This window comes from Physeter macrocephalus, chromosome 6 (genome assembly GCF_002837175.3).
Source record: "Physeter macrocephalus isolate SW-GA chromosome 6, ASM283717v5, whole genome shotgun sequence".
Classification (NCBI taxonomy): Eukaryota; Metazoa; Chordata; class Mammalia; order Artiodactyla; family Physeteridae; genus Physeter; species Physeter macrocephalus.
In genome coordinates, this window is record NC_041219.1 from 97871543 (window position 1) to 97891959 (window position 20417).

General features: G+C 35.9%; 1 protein-coding gene across 7 annotated transcripts in view; it reads right to left on the bottom strand.

Annotated features, from left to right (window-relative positions):
• The window catches only part of LRRK2 (leucine rich repeat kinase 2), a 172505-nt gene that overhangs the window by 18387 nt on the left and 133701 nt on the right, over positions 1–20417 (bottom strand). For 3 of the 7 annotated variants that reach the window (XM_024122804.3, XM_055085694.1, XM_024122803.3), the window contains 6 exons: positions 17779–17939; positions 9063–9233; positions 7737–7837; positions 3930–4124; positions 2318–2511; positions 981–1053 (listed from right to left, as the gene is read on the bottom strand). In XM_024122804.3, the coding sequence (XP_023978572.2) occupies positions 981–1053; positions 2318–2511; positions 3930–4124; positions 7737–7837; positions 9063–9233; positions 17779–17939 (895 nt within the window). Of the gene's footprint in view, positions 1–960; positions 1368–2317; positions 2512–3929; positions 4125–7736; positions 7838–9062; positions 9234–17778; positions 17940–20417 lie in introns of those variants that run through there. The other 4 variants (XR_008617710.1, XM_055085695.1, XM_055085697.1 and 1 more) reach the window with 4 other exon arrangements.

Genomic DNA, 20417 nt, shown 5'->3' on the forward strand with positions numbered 1-20417 from the left:
GCAGCACTATTTACAAGAGCCAGGACATGGAAGCAACCTAGGTGTCCATCAACAGATGAATGGATAAAGAAGATGTGGCACATATATATAATGGAATATTACTCAGCCATAAAAAGAAATGAAATTGAGTTATTTGTAGCGAGGTGGATGGACCTAGAGACTGTCATACAGAGTGAAGTAAGTCAGAAAGAGAAAAATAAATACCATATGCTAACACATATATATGGAGTCTAAAAAGGAAAAAAAATGGTTCTGAAGAACCTAGGGGCAGGACAGGAATAAAGACACAGACATAGAGAATGGACTTGAGGACACAGGGAGGGAGAAGGGTAAGCTGGGACGAAGTGGGAGAGTGGCACTGACATATATACACTACCAAATGTAAAATATATAGTTAGTGGGAAGCAGCTGCATAGCACAGGGAGATCAGGCTCGGTGCTTTGTGTCCACCTAGAGGGGTGGGATAGGGAGGGTGGAAGGGAGTCGCAAGAGGGAGGAGATATGGGGATGTATGTATACATATAGCTGATTCACTTTGTTATACAGCAGAAACTAACACACCACTGTAAAGCAATTATTATACTCCAATAAATATGTAAAAAAAAAAAAGAAAAAGAAAAAGAACAGGTTGGTAGCAAGCCAGACTTAAAACTTGTTTCCCTTGTTTTTTCCACAATGTATTTATAAGAAATTATCTTCTTCACTTATATAAAAATGGAATTATTTCCATCCCTAACCTTATAAATTAGATCTCATTTATCAATTCAGCCTTGGTTCATTCATATAAAATATACAGTTAATCAGTAAGTACTTATAGAGAATCTACTGTGTTCAAGATTTCCTGAAGCAATAGAAAGATAAAAAGCAGAATATATGATCCAGAATCTCAGGGAGTTTATAATCAGTTAGAAGGAGGGTGGTGATGAGTAAACATAAAACAAAGAACTTAAATTTTGATGCAGAATGCATTCAACATTTACCTTAACAGTTTTATCTTCAAAAATTGCTAAGCTGCCATCAGCAGTTCCCACTAAAAGGAAATTTTTTTGCTTGCTAAAAGAAAAAATGTCAAAATTGTTACAAAAATAATGCTTATATTGACCAAGATGGTCTTAACATCCCACCTACCTTAACTAAACTTTAGATAGGTTTCTTCCTGATTATTGGCCTCTACCTCCTTTTCCTTATAGCATTTACTTGAGAAAACTTAAATTGCAACTTCTTTCTCTGCCCATTTAAGAGGTAGAGCTTCTTCAAGTTTTACAACTCAAAAATGTCTTTCTCAAGGATCTGGTCGCCCTCTCTGAAATGTCATCAGGAAGGATGGCACCCCTTCTCCCAGTCTTTGTGGGACGGTAGGAGCCTAACTTCAATAAGCAACAATCAGCAAACACAGATGGTCTAATCACACTGACCCTCCCCCTCCCCCAATGTCCTCCAGTACTTTTCCACTAGCTCATTACAGGGTTTAAAAACTCTCCCACCTTTTATTTCAGCAGAGCTGAGTCCAATCCCTCTCCCCTATTGCAATAATCTTAAATATAAAGTCTTCATTGCCTATTTGACTTCATCTGACGAAATTTTTATTTGACAGTATCCAACTTCAACTTCAACAGTATCCAATTTCAACTCCAAAATTGCCAGTGGAGTTTATATTTTAGCCACCAAAAACTTGGACTTCACATTTTTCTAATACTTTTTATTTTCCAGTACTGACTTAAACCAGAGAAGTATATGGTGCATAATCTAAATGGCTCCTGGAAATCATACTGCTCCAAATATTACAGCTGAAATTACACCTGAAATTCTGCCATTTCAATAAATTCCTGAGATAAAATCCTTTCGACTGATAATGGTTAAGCCATTTCACCTACTGACAACTTCTGAATTCATCTACTGAAGTTTTTTTCCAATTTGGTAGTTAGTTAAGTGATATGCTTTAGACTGGCATATAACAGTTTATTGATATACATGTATTCAAAGTAAGAATGAATGAGAACTCATTTTTGAAGAGGCCTTACAAAAATGAACTGATGTGCTGAGTGGTGAAGAGTTAGAGCCATAGTTGAGATAAAACCAGGAGCAAGGCTGGAAGCCTGAAGAAATGACTGACCTATTTTTTAACTGTCTCAGCTTGATCTGTATATAGAAAAATACAAATATCTTCGTGGCCTCCTATAGTTCCCTTTAATATATGCAACCAATGGAAAAATGTTAAAAATGAGCAACTTTTGTTGATACTGTAACAATTTTGCACACAATTAAGTCATCTAAAAGATATGTAATTTTTCCCCAGTGGTCAAAATCACTACCTTACCTTTGCTTGGAAAAGGAACTGCAATACAAGCAAGTAACAGAATCAGTCATCGTTTCAAGAGTATGCCTCTTTCTCTCATCTTCAGTATTGATGACGAGGAGCATGCCAGACTGTGTTCCAGATACAATCCAGCTTTCCTTTTCAACAGGAAGATGCACCAAGGCTAGGCACAATATTCTACTATCAGTAACTTCCTATTAAGAAAAGAAAACACACTCTAAAGGACTTGGTTCTAGCTTAAGTGACTAGAACTTACATAGAATGAAAATATTATGTAATCCACATACTTAACTCTTTTTACTTTCTTGGTTTTAATTTTTAAAACAATGCCAATTTTATTTAACTTTCAACAATAAATGAGTCAACTGGCCAAAAAAAAAAAGCCTGCCTAGGGCTTCCCTGGTGGCGCAGTGCTTGAGAGTCCGCCTGCCGATGCAGGGTACACGGGTTCGTGCCCCGGTCCGGGAAGATCCCACATGCCGCGGAGCGGCTAGGCCCGTGAGCCATGGACGCTGAACCTGCACGTCCGGAGCCTGTGCTCCGCAACGGGAAGCCTGCCTAGAATGCACCTGAAACTAAAATTTAAAAATTGAAAATTATTTCTCAGTATCATTTCTCACTCTATCAAAATAATATGAGGATTGTTCAACCTTAAGAATAATGTTTAGGTACAACATTTCTTTCAAGGTAACAGTCAAAATATAAGGTTTTTTAAGTCTAGAAAGTTACCTTATATTTCCCAATATAATTTATTGACCCATCTTGCAGAAGCCATGCCCAGATCTCCTCTATCACCCACCCCCAGCTGCTCTGAGTGTTGGCTACTAAGAGCTCAGAGCTGCACCCTTCACTACCTTCAGCCCATGGGAGCTGACTTGTTCAGAAATGGTTGGGAGGTTATGCCACCCCTACCCTTGGGCAAATTGCAGCTGATGACTGACTGATAAGTGGGAATGAAATACTAGACCCCTTGCCTGGTGAAGAGATAAATCTGTGCCGTTATTCACATTCCAGAGTTTCTTGTTGGTAAAGACTGAGGCTAGATTTCCTCAGACACTACATTTTTGCTAAGCTTCTTCCCCTGATCTATGTGGCTTCTCATACCTCCTTAAAAGTTTCTCTCTCCTTGAATCACTCATATAAGATTCTCTGTTTCAGGCTGTGTTTCTAGCATTCCTGACCTAAGACACACACATACTGTGATTTTAAAACAAAACACACACTACATTTCATGTGAATACACTTGTTCTAACAGGAAGCTAATTTAATAACACTCCTGTATTACCTCTTATTTTACTTCCTCATAAGTAACTTTTTTTTTTTTTTAAAGAACCAGTCACTGCAGTCCACTTGAAAGTCATGGACACCCTCGGGAATCTCACGGGCCTGGTTCTTGGCTGGGCCCCTGATAAAAGGTTCTGCCCAGCGGTTGAACCCAGATAGCTGTGTCCAAAACCAAATGTCGGTTCTCCAAGTCCTCCCCCGGCCCCAGCTGGACGCTTCGCACCTGCACACAGTACCCCTAAGTAATTTTCAATTGGTACATGCTTTAAAATAATTTGCAACGTGAGTTTTCTGGAGTTTCACTAATTTAAATGGCATTTGGACTTACCGCAGAAGTGTATCTTTCTGTATTTAAATCAAGAAAGGAGAGCTGTCCTTTGTCAGTGTGCCCACAGCCAAGCCAAATGCTTGCATTCTTGCTGTTATGATTCATAGCAACCATGCATTCAACAGTAAAGTTTTTAGGTATTGATATACACCTCATCAGACAGATTAACTCAGCTGAATTCAAAATGTCAAAGACCTGAGAAAGTTTAAAAAATAACAAAATAACACACATCAGGTTAAAAAATGCCCTCTTGAAAGATCATATCATTATGCATAATGTAGTATTAAATGTTATAGCACTAAACCTAAATCTGTTATTTAAACTGTGACCCATTTGGAGCAACAAGATTAACAATCAAACTATAGATATTAAGATATTACTTATTTTTAAACTGTGCATGATACATGCACTTGTGTACATATGGTATGTATTGTAACCTGAAAAGAAAATCTCAAAAGTGCCAAATGAACAGAAATTTAGCAGAGTCAGGAGATATTTTTCATTCCATTTCATACTGCAGAGACGCATCATGTTGAAGATAAACATTAGGGCCCACAATAGAATACACCTTCTACCAGTTGAAGGGAAAAGACATCTGATTTTGGTAACAAAACTCACAAATCACCTCCAGATTCTGTTTTTATATTTTTCCATCAAGCACTAACGAACTAAAGAGATGGCAGAGAGCCAGTGTAAGGAAACAGAACCAGGGGTCAGGAAAATGGAATTAGAGCCCCGTGTCACAGCCACTTACCTGTCACTCACAAGGCCCCAAGAGAGCTCCATTTCTCCCAGTGACTCATCTGACAAAGGTGATGAGTTTACTCACCTTGCCTAGTACACACTGTATTTTAAAGACTAAACGGGTATGTGAAAGTTTCTGAAAACTGTCATGTGCTAAAAAAAACCCCTCAAGATTGTTATGTAATCTGTAAAATACAGGTGAAGTATAAGTGAAAATTAAAAGAAGAAAAAGTAAAACAATAATTGAGCTCTGGAAAATTTTGCTTTGATAATTTTTTTTAAAGTCTGTGTAATTAACACTGGTAGCAACCAAAATTAAAAAGCCAATAAGGCAAGTAGTCAAGATGATTATATGATGTTTGATAAAGGCAGTGTATACATGTCCTCAGCTATTTCTGAGTAGGAAATTTAAAATTGAACAAAAATTTTTCAATGAATTATTATACAAAATTGAGAGTCCACAACATAAAACAGCTCTTATTTTGATCTATTAAAATCTGTTTCATTTAAAACATAGTAAGAGTTCTGTTTCCAATAATATTTGGAAGAGGTTATTTGGACAAAACTTCCAGCTGAATACAACTTAAAATGCTGAAGAAATTATTTTTTAATCTCTTAAAAACATTAAAGATCTGACAACACCATATAGAATTATCAGGCCAAAATGTTAATGAAAGACTGAATCCAGAGAGGTCAGATGAACCCTGAAGCCCAATTTTCCCTTTAGACACTTGTCTATTGAAGCAAAATTGATGTGTGGTTTTTAGTGCCTTGTGAGACCAGTGGGAAAGAGTTAAATCTATGGACTGCCCAAAGTGGAGAATGTAGTTAATGGTCTTGTTCCCATAAAACTGGGATCCCAAAAGGACTGCATATTTAGAATAAATGAGAACCAGAAATAAAGCCACTCCACACTCCCACTCTCACTGGTTTATAAGGAAAGTTGCCTTGGGACTTTACAGACACAGGGGGAGAGAGCAAAAGAACCCTGAGAAACTGTTTATTAATTAATAAGTTTGCTCTCAAGATTTGTAGACCAGATTCTCATCACCTGGGTGATTCAAAAACATCTCAAGCCAGGAATTGAGTGTAAAGCAATTTATAGCAAGATAATCCAGAAAAAGATGTGCAAGACCTATATGCAAAATTATAAAACTTTATTCAAAGACGCTTAAGAAGACCTAAATACAGAGATAACCCATAGTCAAGAATAGAGAGACAGGGCTTCCCTGGTGGCGCAGTGGTTGAGAGTCCGCCTGCCAATGCAGGGGACATGGGTTCATGCCCCGGTCTGGAAAGATCCCACATGCCGCAGAGCGGCTAGGCTCGTGAGCCATGGCCGCTGAGCCTGCGCGTCCGGGGCCTGTGCTCCGCAACAGGAGATGCCACAAAAGTGAGAGGCCCGCGTACCACGAAAAAAAAAAAAAAAAAAAAGAATAGAGAGACAATATATCATAAGGATACTGTCTACAGATTCAATGCAAGTCTAATCCAAAGCACAATAGGATTTTTCATAAAAGTTGACAAAATGATTTAAAAATTTATATGGAAAACCTAGACTGAAGAACAGCTAAAGCATTCCTAAAGGATAAAAATAAGGGGGGAAAGAGACTATTATAAAGCTTAAGGAACTAAGACAGGATTGTACTGGAGGAAGAACAGCTAAACTGACCAATGGAAGGGAATGTGTGTGTGTTTATCTTTGAGTGTATATTACAGAGTGGAAACGGAAAATTAAAAGATCAGCAGAAGACAAAGGAAGAAACAATTTTATAGATGAAGCTGGAAAAATTGGGTACCCATATGGAAAAAAGGAAATTGGATCTAGATAAAAATGTCATTTCCTGGTGGATTCAGAACTTAACTATTAAGAGCAAAACTTTTAAACATTTTGAAGAAACCATAGGTAAATATTTTTGTGACTCTGAGAGAGATAAGGACCTTTTAAAACAGGACCCTAAAATTAATAACCATAAAAGAAGTATTGTTAAATTTATCTCTATTAAAATTAAGAAATTCTGTTAATCAAAAGGCACTCGTTAGGAAATAAAAATGCAAACCATGAACTGGGAAAAGAAATTTGCAACATATATAACCAACAAAGTTTTAGTATACAATGTATAAAGAAGTGCTTTTAAAATTTTATTTTTATACAAACAACTCAATAGAAAAATGGCCAAATAATGAACAGGCATTTTCCAGAAGAGGAAACATATATATGACCAATGAATATATAAAGAGATGCTCATCTTTATTAGTAATTAGGAAAATGTAAATCAATACACAAGACTGAATCTATTTGGAAAAAATTAAGAAGTCAGATAGCACAACATTTAGGGAGAATATATTTAAAAAAACAGCTACCCTAATATACAGGTGATGGAACTGTTAAGCTGGTACAACTTCTTTAGGAAATGATTTAGATATTCCCATATCCCATGATTCTGCAATTCAACTCCTGGTTAGATACCACAAAGCGATTCTGATACAATTTGCACTAGGCGACATGTAGACCACACTCATAACAGTACTATTTATAATAGCAAAAAACTAAAAACAATACCAATACCCACTGATATGATCACGGGTAAATACATTGTTGTGCATTCAAACAATAGAATGGAATAGTAGGGAAAGTAATCAACAGCTATGTTCAACAACATGAATGAAGCTTACAATATAATGTTGGGAGAACAACTGAAAAAAATCAGAACAGCACGTGACTATGATTCCATTTTAAATAAATTATGAATACAGGAAAACTAAATTGGGTAGTAAAATCATAAAAAGAAAAAAAAACAATGATTATCATGAAAGTCAGGAGACTGGCTACATCTATAGGGAAAAAAAGGTGATGCAATCAGAAAGAGGCATATGTGCGTTTCTGGGGTGTTGGCCCTTTATTTTGTGCCTGGGGTAGTGACGGGATAGAGGAGTTTTGCTTTATAACCGTTTTAAACTGTGTGTGTGTGTTTATATGTTTTAGTATATATATTTGAATATTACATATATATTTTTTGATGTTCTGAACAAAATATTGAAAAATTTTGACTACACAAATACCTGGGCAGAAGTAGGTCTTTCTTGAGGATTTTCTTTCAAACATTTTTTAATTAACTTCTCAACCATAGGCCATGGGGCACAACCATATTCTTTAACTGGATCTAAAACATTAAAAAACATATCACGCTTAAACACTGGACAAATCAGAACAATTATTTTATTTCTTCTCAATGTGTATGAGAGGTCCAGACATTGCAAAGGAACCACTGATCTCTATAATCCCATATATATCATGAATCTGCTTATCACTCTTAAAGCTAATTTTGTTAACTGTCTCCACTAGAGCCATCAAGAATGAGTTCTTAATTTTTACAGTATAAAAAGAGACACAAATACCAATTGAATAGATTTTCCTTTCATACCTTCATTTCAAATAGATTTTGAAAACACTTTTGTTCATATAATAGACTTCTTTGCAAATACTTTTTATTTTAATATTCAATGTAGACAAGCATTTAATCCATTTAATCCAAAGTGACCCCCACAGTCACTTTGTGCACAGTTGTTTTTTTTATTAGAGGTATGCCATTTTTCTGATTGGTGTAGAATACAGACCTGAAAACTTTCACTGGAAAACTAACTGATAAAACGAGGGAGATGACCTAGATTGTGCACAAAGTTTAGTCGTGTAATAATAGATTTCCTTCTGTTGGGAATCTTTAAAGATCCCCCAGAAGGAGATAGTTAAAGCTGTATTCCCTGTAGATGGAACATAGTATACACTCAAAACTTTTCTTAAATGAAAAGAAAAGCAGAAAATATGAGAAACAACTAAATATATTTAAAAGAATACTTTAGAATGAGAACTAAAGAGTTAGGAATGAATGACAAAGCCCTAGAGTTTCTTTAAAGCATGAGGCAACCATTCAAAATGAGATTTGATCTCATTAAATACTCAGTTACTAATTCTTACTAATATTTACTACTAAAAATTATTATTGTAAATAATTCAAGCTTCCATTCCTGCATAGAAATTACTTCACTCCAAGAAAATGAAAATACCCCAAGCTAATGGACACTTAGTAACTCCTTACGAGAAGAAAAGTCACTAAACCTGGAGTTTTAATAGTATTTCCTTTTCTGAGTATTCTTCTAAATATAATACCAAATATATCAATATTTGGAATATTAAAAAGAAGCCCTATAACTTCTATCTTTCTCATATGATTTTATTAATATGTCACAGAATTTAAGAATATTCATGCACTCAAAAAATTTTCAGCTGTGAAATGAATTACTATACAACTACAATTAAATAACTTGGAAATGAAGCTGCTACTATTAAAAAATAATAATAATCTTTATTGTAGATAAAATAAAACTTACCAGGTAATTTTCCTTGTATTGCCAATTCATCAAACTCATTTGGGAACTTCAAACCCTCTGCTATTCTACCTCCAGTTGTCAAAATATCATAGAGTAGCAAACCAAATGAATAAACATCAGCCTGTTGGTTATAAATAACATTTCCTCTGGCAACCTCAGGAGCACGAAACCCTGAAAGTAAGCAGACATATTAATAAATATGCCCAACCCCAGAACTTATACACCCAGGGAGGTATATACTTAGGCATATGTGCTGATGAAGAGACAGGAAGATGAGTTCTAAACAGGCCACATCATCTCTATAAGAAGACATCTTAAGTCAATTAGCAGCCCTGTCCCAGGACATTTCACCCCAAGGTCGATCTTGAAGAATAATAAGGATAAACATTCAATAATAAATTATTAAGTGATATTTCATAATTAAATAAATAAAGGCTAAGGGGGGGAAAAGTCTACATCATTCTTAATAATAACTATTCCCAGAGCAGTGTTTCAAACAGAGGAGGAGATGGGAGGGAGATTTCTAGACTTCACTCTAAGTCACTTTAACCTGGCTGCAATGTTAATGGCCTTATCATTCCAAGAATTGTGACTCTGCTCCTTGAACCCAACTGAACACTAAATAGAAAACCTCGAATAAAACGAATAAAAGCCGTCTCTCTCAGGTGTAAGTTCATGCCTGAAATTCTCTTAAAGAAAAATAAAACCTTTCATTTTGCAATAGAGATAAATCATTTTTAATCACTTCAGGAAAAAAAAAGTAATTTCAACATTACCTATAATAGTCAACAATCTAAGGAAAACCAACTATGTTCTATATATAAATATCTGAAAAATAAAAACATTAAATTATCACTTTTTGACTATTAACTTCATGAAGATTAAAAACAATAACAAACCCAGAATGGGAAATAGGTGCTCTGATTTAAGTTTTGAGGGAATTTAATTGATAAACTTTTCTAGAAGGCAATTAGTATTTCAAAATTCAAAATATGCCTACCCAGCAATATGATTTTCAGAAATTTAATGTTTAAAAATTAGTTTCATAAATGGGAAATTTTTAATTTGTAAGTCTATTATTAAAGCCTTTCAATATATCAAAAAGTTAGAAAAAATTAAATATACATCAAGATGTGGTTAAGTAAATTACTGAAATATTATGTAACTGTTAAAACTGATAGTTGACACAGAAAGATGTCCCTGAAATATTAAGTAGAAAAAGAAAACAAAGACGCAGAATTTACAATACAGTATGTATATATAACACTCGAGCACATCTAAATCTAGATATAGATATATCTCTTTGTTGCCAGAGTGTTATTATTTCCACTAATTTATTAGAAACAGATCCTTTGACCTGCTCAATAGCATTTGCTGCTTTCAACTCACAACCTTACATTTTGCAAATCAAATCTTAATTTAAAACATCATGGAGTCTTTCAACCAAAATGGGGAGGGGAGGGGGACTGAAGGCATCAAGACGTAAGCTACCAACATAACATTTAACTATCAATCTAAACCATAAGATCCTCCAAGCTACTCTATGTGTATTCTTATCACTGAGGACTTCCCTGGAAAAGCAACTGCAATTTCTTCAAAAAATTTTGCCTTATATTTCAGTATACTGGTCACCATAGCAGTAACAGGAACAATAACATTTCAAGCTACTCAATGTATTCACCACTGAATTTAATTTGGGATGAAAATGAACACTTTTAATGTTACTTGTCACTAGAAGTCTAGAAATAGAAACATTTCCTGCCTGTTTACAAAAGGACAGTGTTGTCACCTGATCTAATACTGTGAATGATCTATGGTGGGTATGGACCATGCTACTGTACTACACGGATACCCTGTTTAGCATTGATGCCCCTCAAAGACTACAAATGTTAAGTACTAACTAAAATCCTAAATGTACATTGTTGTATTAGGCTGTTCAAATAAGTCGTTTATTTAAACATATCACTTCTACTTCTAGGTAAGATAGAATAACACGGACTAGACTTACCATTCTGCATAAAACAATGAAATAACTAGACAACATGGATGAAACTCTGGACACCAGGAACACAAGACAGTGATCTCTGAGAGAGAGCAAACAAACAAGATGAGTTTTCTGAGTGCCCTTCAGAGGACAGGGAAAGGGAAGGCAAACAGAGCCTTCTGTGTTAAGAAGGGGGCCCCCTGTGTTAAGAAGACAGAGAAGAGAGTCCAGGAAAGCAAAGACAGCTAAGGAATGTGCCAGGCATGTGCTAAACACTTTATATGAATTACTCATCTAATTTTCACAACAATCCCCTACAACAGATACTATTATTCGGTACTACTGTTTAACCAAGGAAAGGAATTAGGTAATTTCTCCAGCCCTGGCTAGTAAGTGGTAGAGCAAGGATTCAAACTAAGACACTCTGACTTCATAGCCCAAGTTTAACAGAATCTAGACAGCCAATAGTCATCATATATATCTATCTCCAGAATCCACTGCAGTGCCTAGAATGTGCACCACTGAGAAAGATTAATTTAAAATAGACATTTGCTCTTTTTATTTGAACATAAGTCTAAATGCTATTCATATTTACTCACTCTCATAACTTTTTGTTTATATCACAGGCTAATACTCTCAAAATCTAGAGTAAATGCTAATCATCTTGTTAAAAGTTTTTCTGCAAATAACCTTTTCCCCAATATGAGACAATACCAAAATCTGAGCTGCCCATCTTATAACTGATTTATAGAGGCAATGACACTATATGATGAAGAGATGGGAATCACCTGGGGATCATTTAAATAACCTCGGTGTCTGGGCTGCACCCAAACTAGTTAAATCAGAATCCTGGGCATGGGGTCCTGCTACCCATACATTTGAAAGTCCTCCAGGAGCTTCAAACATGTGGCCACGTTGAGAGCCCCTGCTCCACACCTACTAAAATACAACTGTAAAGGACACAACCCCAGGTGATATATCCCTTAAGCCCTACATGTTATCTAATATACAGCCAGAATTGAAAAACATAACCAAAGAATCCTCCATCCTCCATCTGTCACTTAGACCGCACGGAACTTCTTGCAGTTATCGGAATGAGACAAGTCATTTTCTACCTTAGCACGTTTTGCCTGAAATGTCTCCTCCCACTTATTTATTTATTTACTCAAACCTCAAACTTCTCCTTTAAGATGTCATTCCAGAGTCACCTCCTCTATGAAGGAAGTCCTGACGACCCATAGCTCAGTTAACCACTTGTGCCTTGCACTATCACTGTACCTTGAACTAGATCTCCTGTTGAAACTGATACAATGCTTTATGGTTATTGTTTACAGCCCTGTTTCTCCTGGCAAAATGTGTGCTTCTGGAGGCTAAAATTTACATTTATTCATGCCCATTCTCACGTTCACCACTAAAACAGCTAAAACACTTGGTGCAACTGCAACATGCCAGCTCTTCTCTATGTTACTTACATGGGTTACCTCATTTTACCCTTAAACAACTCTTTGAGGTAGGCATTATTTTTCTCGTCACAATTTACAGAAATGAAAACTGAGCCCCAGAAAGTGAATCTTGAGCGCCACACAGCTATTAAGTAGTGACACCAGTTTGATATTTGGTAAACATTCAATAAATTATTGCCAGATGCATGAATAAATGAATAAAAAATAAGAATACCTTTCCCTTAGAGATTACAAGTTACAATGTTAAAATAATTGGGAAAATATGATGCATTTGTCTAAAAACTATATTTAGAGATACTTTTTCAGATAAGTCTGCATTTAAAAGATCCATAGATCAAAAACACGAGAAATTTAAAAATTAGGTCTGACTATATACCACAAAGTACACAGAAACATATACTTTCTTTTTTACTTTCCGAAAAGTCTGAGTAGAGCATGTTTCATAATTTCTGTCAGATGATAGGTATAACCAGAGAATAACATTTTTGTTTACCCAAAGACTGTTGTATTTCTGTGAATGTTGGCGGGGTGAAAGCCATCAGTCAGCATCCATCTCAGTCAACAGTGTAACTGTCATAAGACCCAGAATTAACCGTTGCTACTAACAGGATATAATATATACATACCCATTTGACTGAGTTAAAGTTGAATCTCTCCAAATTATTTGAAGTTGAAAGTTTCCATCCCATGTTTACCTTTGAAAATGTAGACAGACACAGTGCTGTGGTACTTGCCAGTAACCGAATTGTTTCTACCTTTGCGCTCCAGCTGTGATGGTACCTGGCCAGGGGCTGTGTTCTCAGGAAGGTTGGGTTTGTGTCTTATGTGACCCTAGAGACATTTTTAATGGTCCCTAAGCCTTATTTAGTTTCCTTATCTGTAAACCAGGAACAATAATAGGACTCATGTCAGAGGGTCATGAGGGTTAAATGAGATAATCAACCTATGCAAAGGGCTAAGCATGAGACAAGCACTCTGTTCATGCCACGAAAGGTTTGCTCCTATTACCATCTTCCCTGAGACAACAGTAATGAACCCACGCTCACATGCACACACGGGGTTAATGCACCACAGTAAGAGTTAGTATAAAAATTCACAAAAGTTTAACAAACACATGGTCTTTTGTTTCTCTAAAATTTCCAAGTTAAACCTTATATTTTGTTTCTCATAAAGTTTCTAAGTGTAACATTAACAGGAAGATCCATTAAAAAGGAAAAGACAAAGAGAGAACTAAAATCATATGAGAGGGAATGATTTTCTTCTCAAACATAATTGCTCTGGGGAAGGAAAAGTTTGGTGATGGTGGCAGCAGTGGTGACAATTACTGTTATTTAAAATTTTTAATATAAGTTTAGGGCTGAGGTGATTAGAAGTGCTCTAACAATATAGTAATGATAAAGAGAAGGTCCAAGATACAGCAAGGAAAAATGCTTACCATGTATTAAGCAGCCTGTGGGGAGAGTGGGCAGAACAGAAAGAATCGGGCTCTGGGTTTCCCTGTCATGATCTTTCTCCATACTTGTGTTACTGCACATTGATACAGCAGATTAAAAGGGGTCAGGAACAAGTACCTGGCTTGGTACGAAAAATCAGCTGGATATTGAACTATAGACAGGTTTTGACGCAAACCAGGAAGACACATAAAATGAAGGGCCATGAGTTTGAACAGAGTTGAAATGAGCTGACTGCTGGCTGGCCCAGCCCACTGAGGGAGCACAATCTACAAGGATCAGAGAGGTCCACTGCCAAGTAGGGGGTTGAGGCTTCAACAGCAGGATTTCCTCTCCACGAACACAGTGACGTGGCTGGGGGGAGGGGGAACGAATTGCAGGCCCCAGGTGAGTGGCCTGGCCTACCTTCATGAGACATGACAGTAATGAGCAGATCTTCCAAGAGAAGAACGCTGTCATGTGCCCATTCCTAGGTGGGTTTACGAGGCCTGTGGAATCCCATCTTCTAAGATTATTGTTCCAAACCTGTACTTGACAATATTTGTGGTTTCTGGCCCTGTCATTTTGCTTTGTTTATTTGGATTTTTAATAACTAAGGTTAAGTAAACCTCTTTAAGTATATGTCATAGTTGCATGTGATCCAGGAGAGCGACTACAGGCATACCTTGGAGATATTGCAGATTTGGTGCCAGATCACCTCAATAAAGCAAGTATCGCAATAAAGTGAGTCATACAAATTTTTTGGTTTCCCAGTGCATATAAAAGTTATGTTTACAATACTGCAGTCTATTAATGTGCAATAGCACTATGTCTAAAAATAATGTGCAATCCTTTATTTAAAAATACTTTATTGTTAAAAACTGCTAACGATCATCTGAGCTGTTAGCAAGTCACAATCTTTTTGCAATAGTAATGTCACTGATCACAGATCACCATAACAAATATAATAATAACGAAGAAGTTTGAAATATCGTGAGAATAATCAAAATGTGACACAGAGACCCAAAGTTAGCAAATGCTGTTGAAAAAAATTGCCCTGACAGACTGGCTTGATGCACGGTTGCCACAAACCTGCAATTTGTAAGAAACACATCTGCGAAGCATAATAAAGCAAAGTACAATAAAATAAGGTATGCCTGTATAGGACTTAAAGCCAAATAGCTCTGGATTCAAATGTCATTTAGACTGAGCTTTATCTTGGTCACTTACTGCATGACTTTGTGCAAGTTACACAATCTCACTGAGCCTCAGCTTCCTCATTTTATAGATGAGAAGATAAAAGCTAACTTTCAGCCCTGGCATGAGGATAGGATACCATGTGTCTAATGTACCTGGCCCTGAGCCTGGGGCACAGCAGGTGCTAAAGAGATAATTATTTTATTATTATTGAACAACCCAGAGACACTTGAGCCAGAAAAAATATACTTTGAAATGTTTATGAGAATGCACACTCTACTTCCAACAGGTAGCCATGTAAAATGAAAGAGAGGATATGTATTTGGAGCAAAAATAAAACCGGGCATTGGAAGCTGGGGCCATCTGCTTATCTAAGGACAAAAATGGGGAAAGGGGAAGAGGGTAGGGAACAATTTTGCCTAGTCAGATATCCTCTAAAGTACTTTCTTCTGTCTTAAGAATGTGTTTTAATTGAGCTGCAATCATCAAGATGATATAAAGCCACCTGTAATTTTATTTACAAATAACTAACCATGTAAGATTTCTCCAGAGATAGAGCTGCCCCCCACTAAACAGGTGTCAACCCTTCAATTTTCTATTCCCACTCAAACTGAAATCTGAAAGACAAGATGCCTGTACAGATTACTTGCCCTTTGACTGTTTCTTACTAATCAGAAGCTGAGATTCTGATGAATCGGATACTAGAAGAGGAAAGAGAGCTGAGAAAGGGAGGGAGGACTCCATGTGGAAAGAACATGTCTGAGTATAAGATCATGAAAACACAAGAACAAAGGAAATAGAATTTTCACTGGTAGAAAGTCAGTGTACAGTTAAAGTAATAGAAGTATTACAGCAGGCATGACAAGAAAAGAGTTGGGTATGACCCTTAAAAGAAATATTAAAATTTAAGGTAAGAAAATGATGCCTGTGATTTCTGGAGACCATAAATGTAACAGTACACAAAATGGGTAAGTTTCATTTTACATAGTAACATGACTCATATTGCTATACAAATAGAGACACTACAGTAAAGTATTGAAGTATTAACAACCTATAAATTATGAAGAAAGAAAAACAAAGTTCAATGTTTGAAGGTTTAAATTCCTGTACCAGTCAGAACCCTCCTACACTGTTGGTGGGGATGTAAATTGGTATAGCCACTATGGAGAACAGTATGGAGGTTCCTTAAAAAACTAAAAATAGAACTACCATATGACCCAGTAATCTCACTACTGGGCATATACACTGAGAAAACCATAATTTGAAAAGATACGTGCACCCCAATGTTCACTGCAGCACTGTTTACAATAGCCAAGACATGGAATCAACCTAAATGTTCATCGACAGAGGAATGGATAAAGAAGATGTGGTACGCATATACAATGGACTATTACTCAGCCATTAAAAAAAAGGAAATAATGCCATTTGCAGCAACACGGGTGGACCTAGAGATTATCATACTAAGTGAAGTAAGTCAGACAGAGAAAGACAAATCTCAGATGATATCACTCATATGTGGAATCTAATTTTTTTTAAAATGATACAAATGAACTTATTTACAAAACAGAAACAAACTTAGAGATATCAAAAAGAAACTTATGGTTACCAAAGGCAAAAGTGGTGGGGAGGGATAAATCAGGAGCTTGGGATGAACATACACACACTACTATATATAAGAAAGATAACCAACAAGGACCTACTGTGTAGCAGAGGGAACTCTACTCAATATTCTCTGATAAACTATATGCGAAAAGAATCTAAAAAAGAATGAATATATGTATACGTAAAACTGAATCACTTGGTTGTACACCTGAAACACAACACTGTAAATCAACTATACTCCAATAAAATAAAAATTAAAAAAATTTTTTAATTAAAACATTTTTTTAAAAAGAATAAGAAAGTATGCTTGTATCAAGAACAGTGCAACTAAGAACTCCAGTCCCAAAGTCCCTGTCTGAAACTCTTGGAGCTAGAAGTATTTAGGAATTTATACTTTTTCATATTTAAGAAAGTAATAATGCATATAACAAATTACATAAAACTGCAGTGGGATCAGAGCCAACACCCTATACGCAAACAAACATGTTTATATTTCTGCTGTGAAACATACACACATTCACAGTGAATATGAGAAATAAAGATCCTAACAAGGATCAATTTGATTGGGTCAGATTTTGCCACCGAATCAGTTATAAAAAAAAACTTTGGATTTTCAAAGTTATTTGGGTTTCAGAGTTACAAAAAAGGATTTGCGAACCTGAATTTGGTTTGCCTCATTTTTAGGTAAGTGTTAACAGTAGCTAGATTAAAACTTTGAGGTTCCTTTTCACCACCTCTGGAGTATTTAAACATTTTTAAGAAGTCCAACTTTTAAAAATATAACTTGACATAAAACATACTCTATTTTTTTAATTGGTTTTTTACGCTGGAAAATTACATCAGTTGATTTTTTTGCCCTACAGGATATAATAATCAAAATCACAAATGTACTGGTCACAATTATTCACGTACTGGTCACAACAAATATCTGCTCACAGTGTGATAGGCTACAGTGTTATCTTGATTCTCCTGAACTCACAACTGAAGTCAGTGGTTTTCCATTCTGAAGAGGGAATTATCACACAAACCTTGTTACCCACCTGGTGTGCCCTCTGACGTTTTTATCCCCATTCTACAGCAGTACTGAGCAATCCCATAGTCCGCAATCTTGGCAATGATGGCGGCATTGGGATACACGGTGAAAAGCAACACGTTGTGGGGCTTCAAGTCACGGTATATAATCATGGCTGAGTGGAGGTATCTGCCGTGAAATGCACAGGAAACCTTATTAAAGTGTGATTACACCATAATAAATTTTGTCGTTATTTTTTAAAATATATATGTTTATTACGCAAAGCATCAAAAATTCTGTGCTGTTTCACCTTCAAAGTCAAGAGATATTGCAGAAGGAAATCAAAACCTACAAGTCCAATATTACAGAGCAAGTTTATGCTTTTAAAACAAACAAACAAAAAGACATGTCAATCCTGATAAGTGATTTAAACTTTAAGGCACAACCACTTTAAGCAAAGTACCAATTTTTGAAGACTTATCTTTTTTTTTTTTTTTTTTTTTTGTGGTATGCGGGCCTCCCTCTGTTGTGGCCTCTCCCGTTGCGGAGCACAGGCTCCGGACGCACAGGCCCAGCGGCCATGGCTCACGGGCCCAGCCGCTCCGCGGCACGTGGGACCCTCCCAGACCGGGGCGCGAACCCGGCTCCCCTGCATCGGCAGGCAGATGCGCAACCACTGCGCCACCAAGGAAGCCCCAAGACTTATCTTTTGTATACTTTAATAACTACTTAAAAGGAATTCTGAATTCCCTCAATACCATGTGACTATTTTAATTAGTTTAAAATGTAAATATATTAAATAAGAATTGATAGTATTTTGTTATAACTCCCATTTATTTAAGTTTTAATTTTCTTAAAACCACAGAGAAGTTTTTCTTAGCTTTTAAAATTCTCTCTATTCCATCTCTCCTTTGATATTTATTTTTTTCTGACTAAACTATTTCCTAATTTTTTGGAAAATATTTTCTACTTTTTCAATAGTAATAAATCAAAATAAAAGACTTTTCTAGCTATCAATACTGTACCGTTTGAAGATGTAATTTACTTTAAAACCCAATTCTGTTATAAATGATCAAAGAACATTTTAGACTGAGAGAATGAGTAAAACATTGTCTTGGGAAAGGTGATATGGGGGATTTTAAAGTCTTTCCTTTTAGAAACGGATCCATTCAACCATCAGCAACTAGAGCTAGACACTCACTGTAGGTGAAGAATAAAAACTAGTTAATATAAAAAATAAAAAGTTTTCATCTCAACCAGGTCTTGTCCATTCTGGAAACATGGCCAAAGAGCTATTACTTTGCCCCAGCTACTAAAGTAACTCTATTACCTTTCCTTACACACTCGCAAAATTCAGATTTCCCCCACTCTGTTTACCCTGCACCGTGACATTAAATTTGCCATAGCTCTGCACATGATCTCACAATTACATTATGTCCTACCTTGAAAAATGAATTTTTCATAGAACTTAACAGAGGTAAATTTAAATCCATTGTTTGTGGCTTTGGTTTAGGTTCACATTATATCAATAAATATTTACTCCATTACCTAATACCAATCACTGCTAGGGGGATTAGGAGCAGAGTGGCAGCAATACCCTGAACTTTCCACTGATTGATGGGAGTGTATGTATCATTTAACTGCATCAACTCATGCAGGAGATTTTCTCTTCCAGGATGTAGTTAAGACATCTGACATTAGGCCTATTCCTTTCAGTAAACATATTTTTGGTTGAAAAGTAAGATAGATGTACTAATGAAGCTGACCTTAATAATAAGTTATGGGCTTAAAAGAAAAATTTACTAAGGGCTTACTGAAAACCCATTAGCTACTTTGCCCTGCTGAAGAGAAAAGCTGGGAGATTAAGAACAAAAAAGTTAAAGCCAAGTCATACATAATTGAATAGCATCCAAATCCTTCATAATGCATGCCTCTTTCAGAATATTTATAGAATACAGACTCTCTCGGAATACTTTCCAAAGGTTAAAAAAAATTAGTTAAACTTAATTTGAAATTATGTCAGTGGGAGAGAAAGATTATCTGGATTAGTTAAAATGTTCAGTTATAGAATTTAATCTTAAAAGTGCAGTTTTAATAGCTTTTAATAGAATAGCAGAATAGCTTTTGAAATATTAACAAGAACAGATCTTGTCTTACTAAGAATAATTCGGCCATAATTTATGTATTACATGACAGCGAGCATTGTCAAATATTTTATTAAAACAAACTGGTCTAAACTCAACTAGTCATTTTTAAATTGTGATTATCATCAATGTTGCTAAGAAACTCGTATAACTTAAAGTAAACTTTATCTCATCCTAAAGAGAATTACTCTAAAAATAGAATGCCTTCATTCATTTAACAAATATATATTGGGCATCTATGAGGGGCAGTCACTGGGGATATAATGTCATCTTTGTCTCCCTGCTCTTGAGGGGCCACAATCTAGGAGAGACAGGTGCTCAAACAAGGTTGCAGAAATGTGATGAGTACCAAATGCTAGGGAAGCCAGAGGAAGAAAAGCACAAAGGTACAAATAGAAAAGCAGACTCTCCCACTAGACTATAAGTTTTAAACCTTGATAAGAACAATATAATCTTTATTTTTTCCTTCTTCAGCAGCCAGCACAAAGTCCTGCATGGAGACTCAAGAAACATGTGTTAGCCA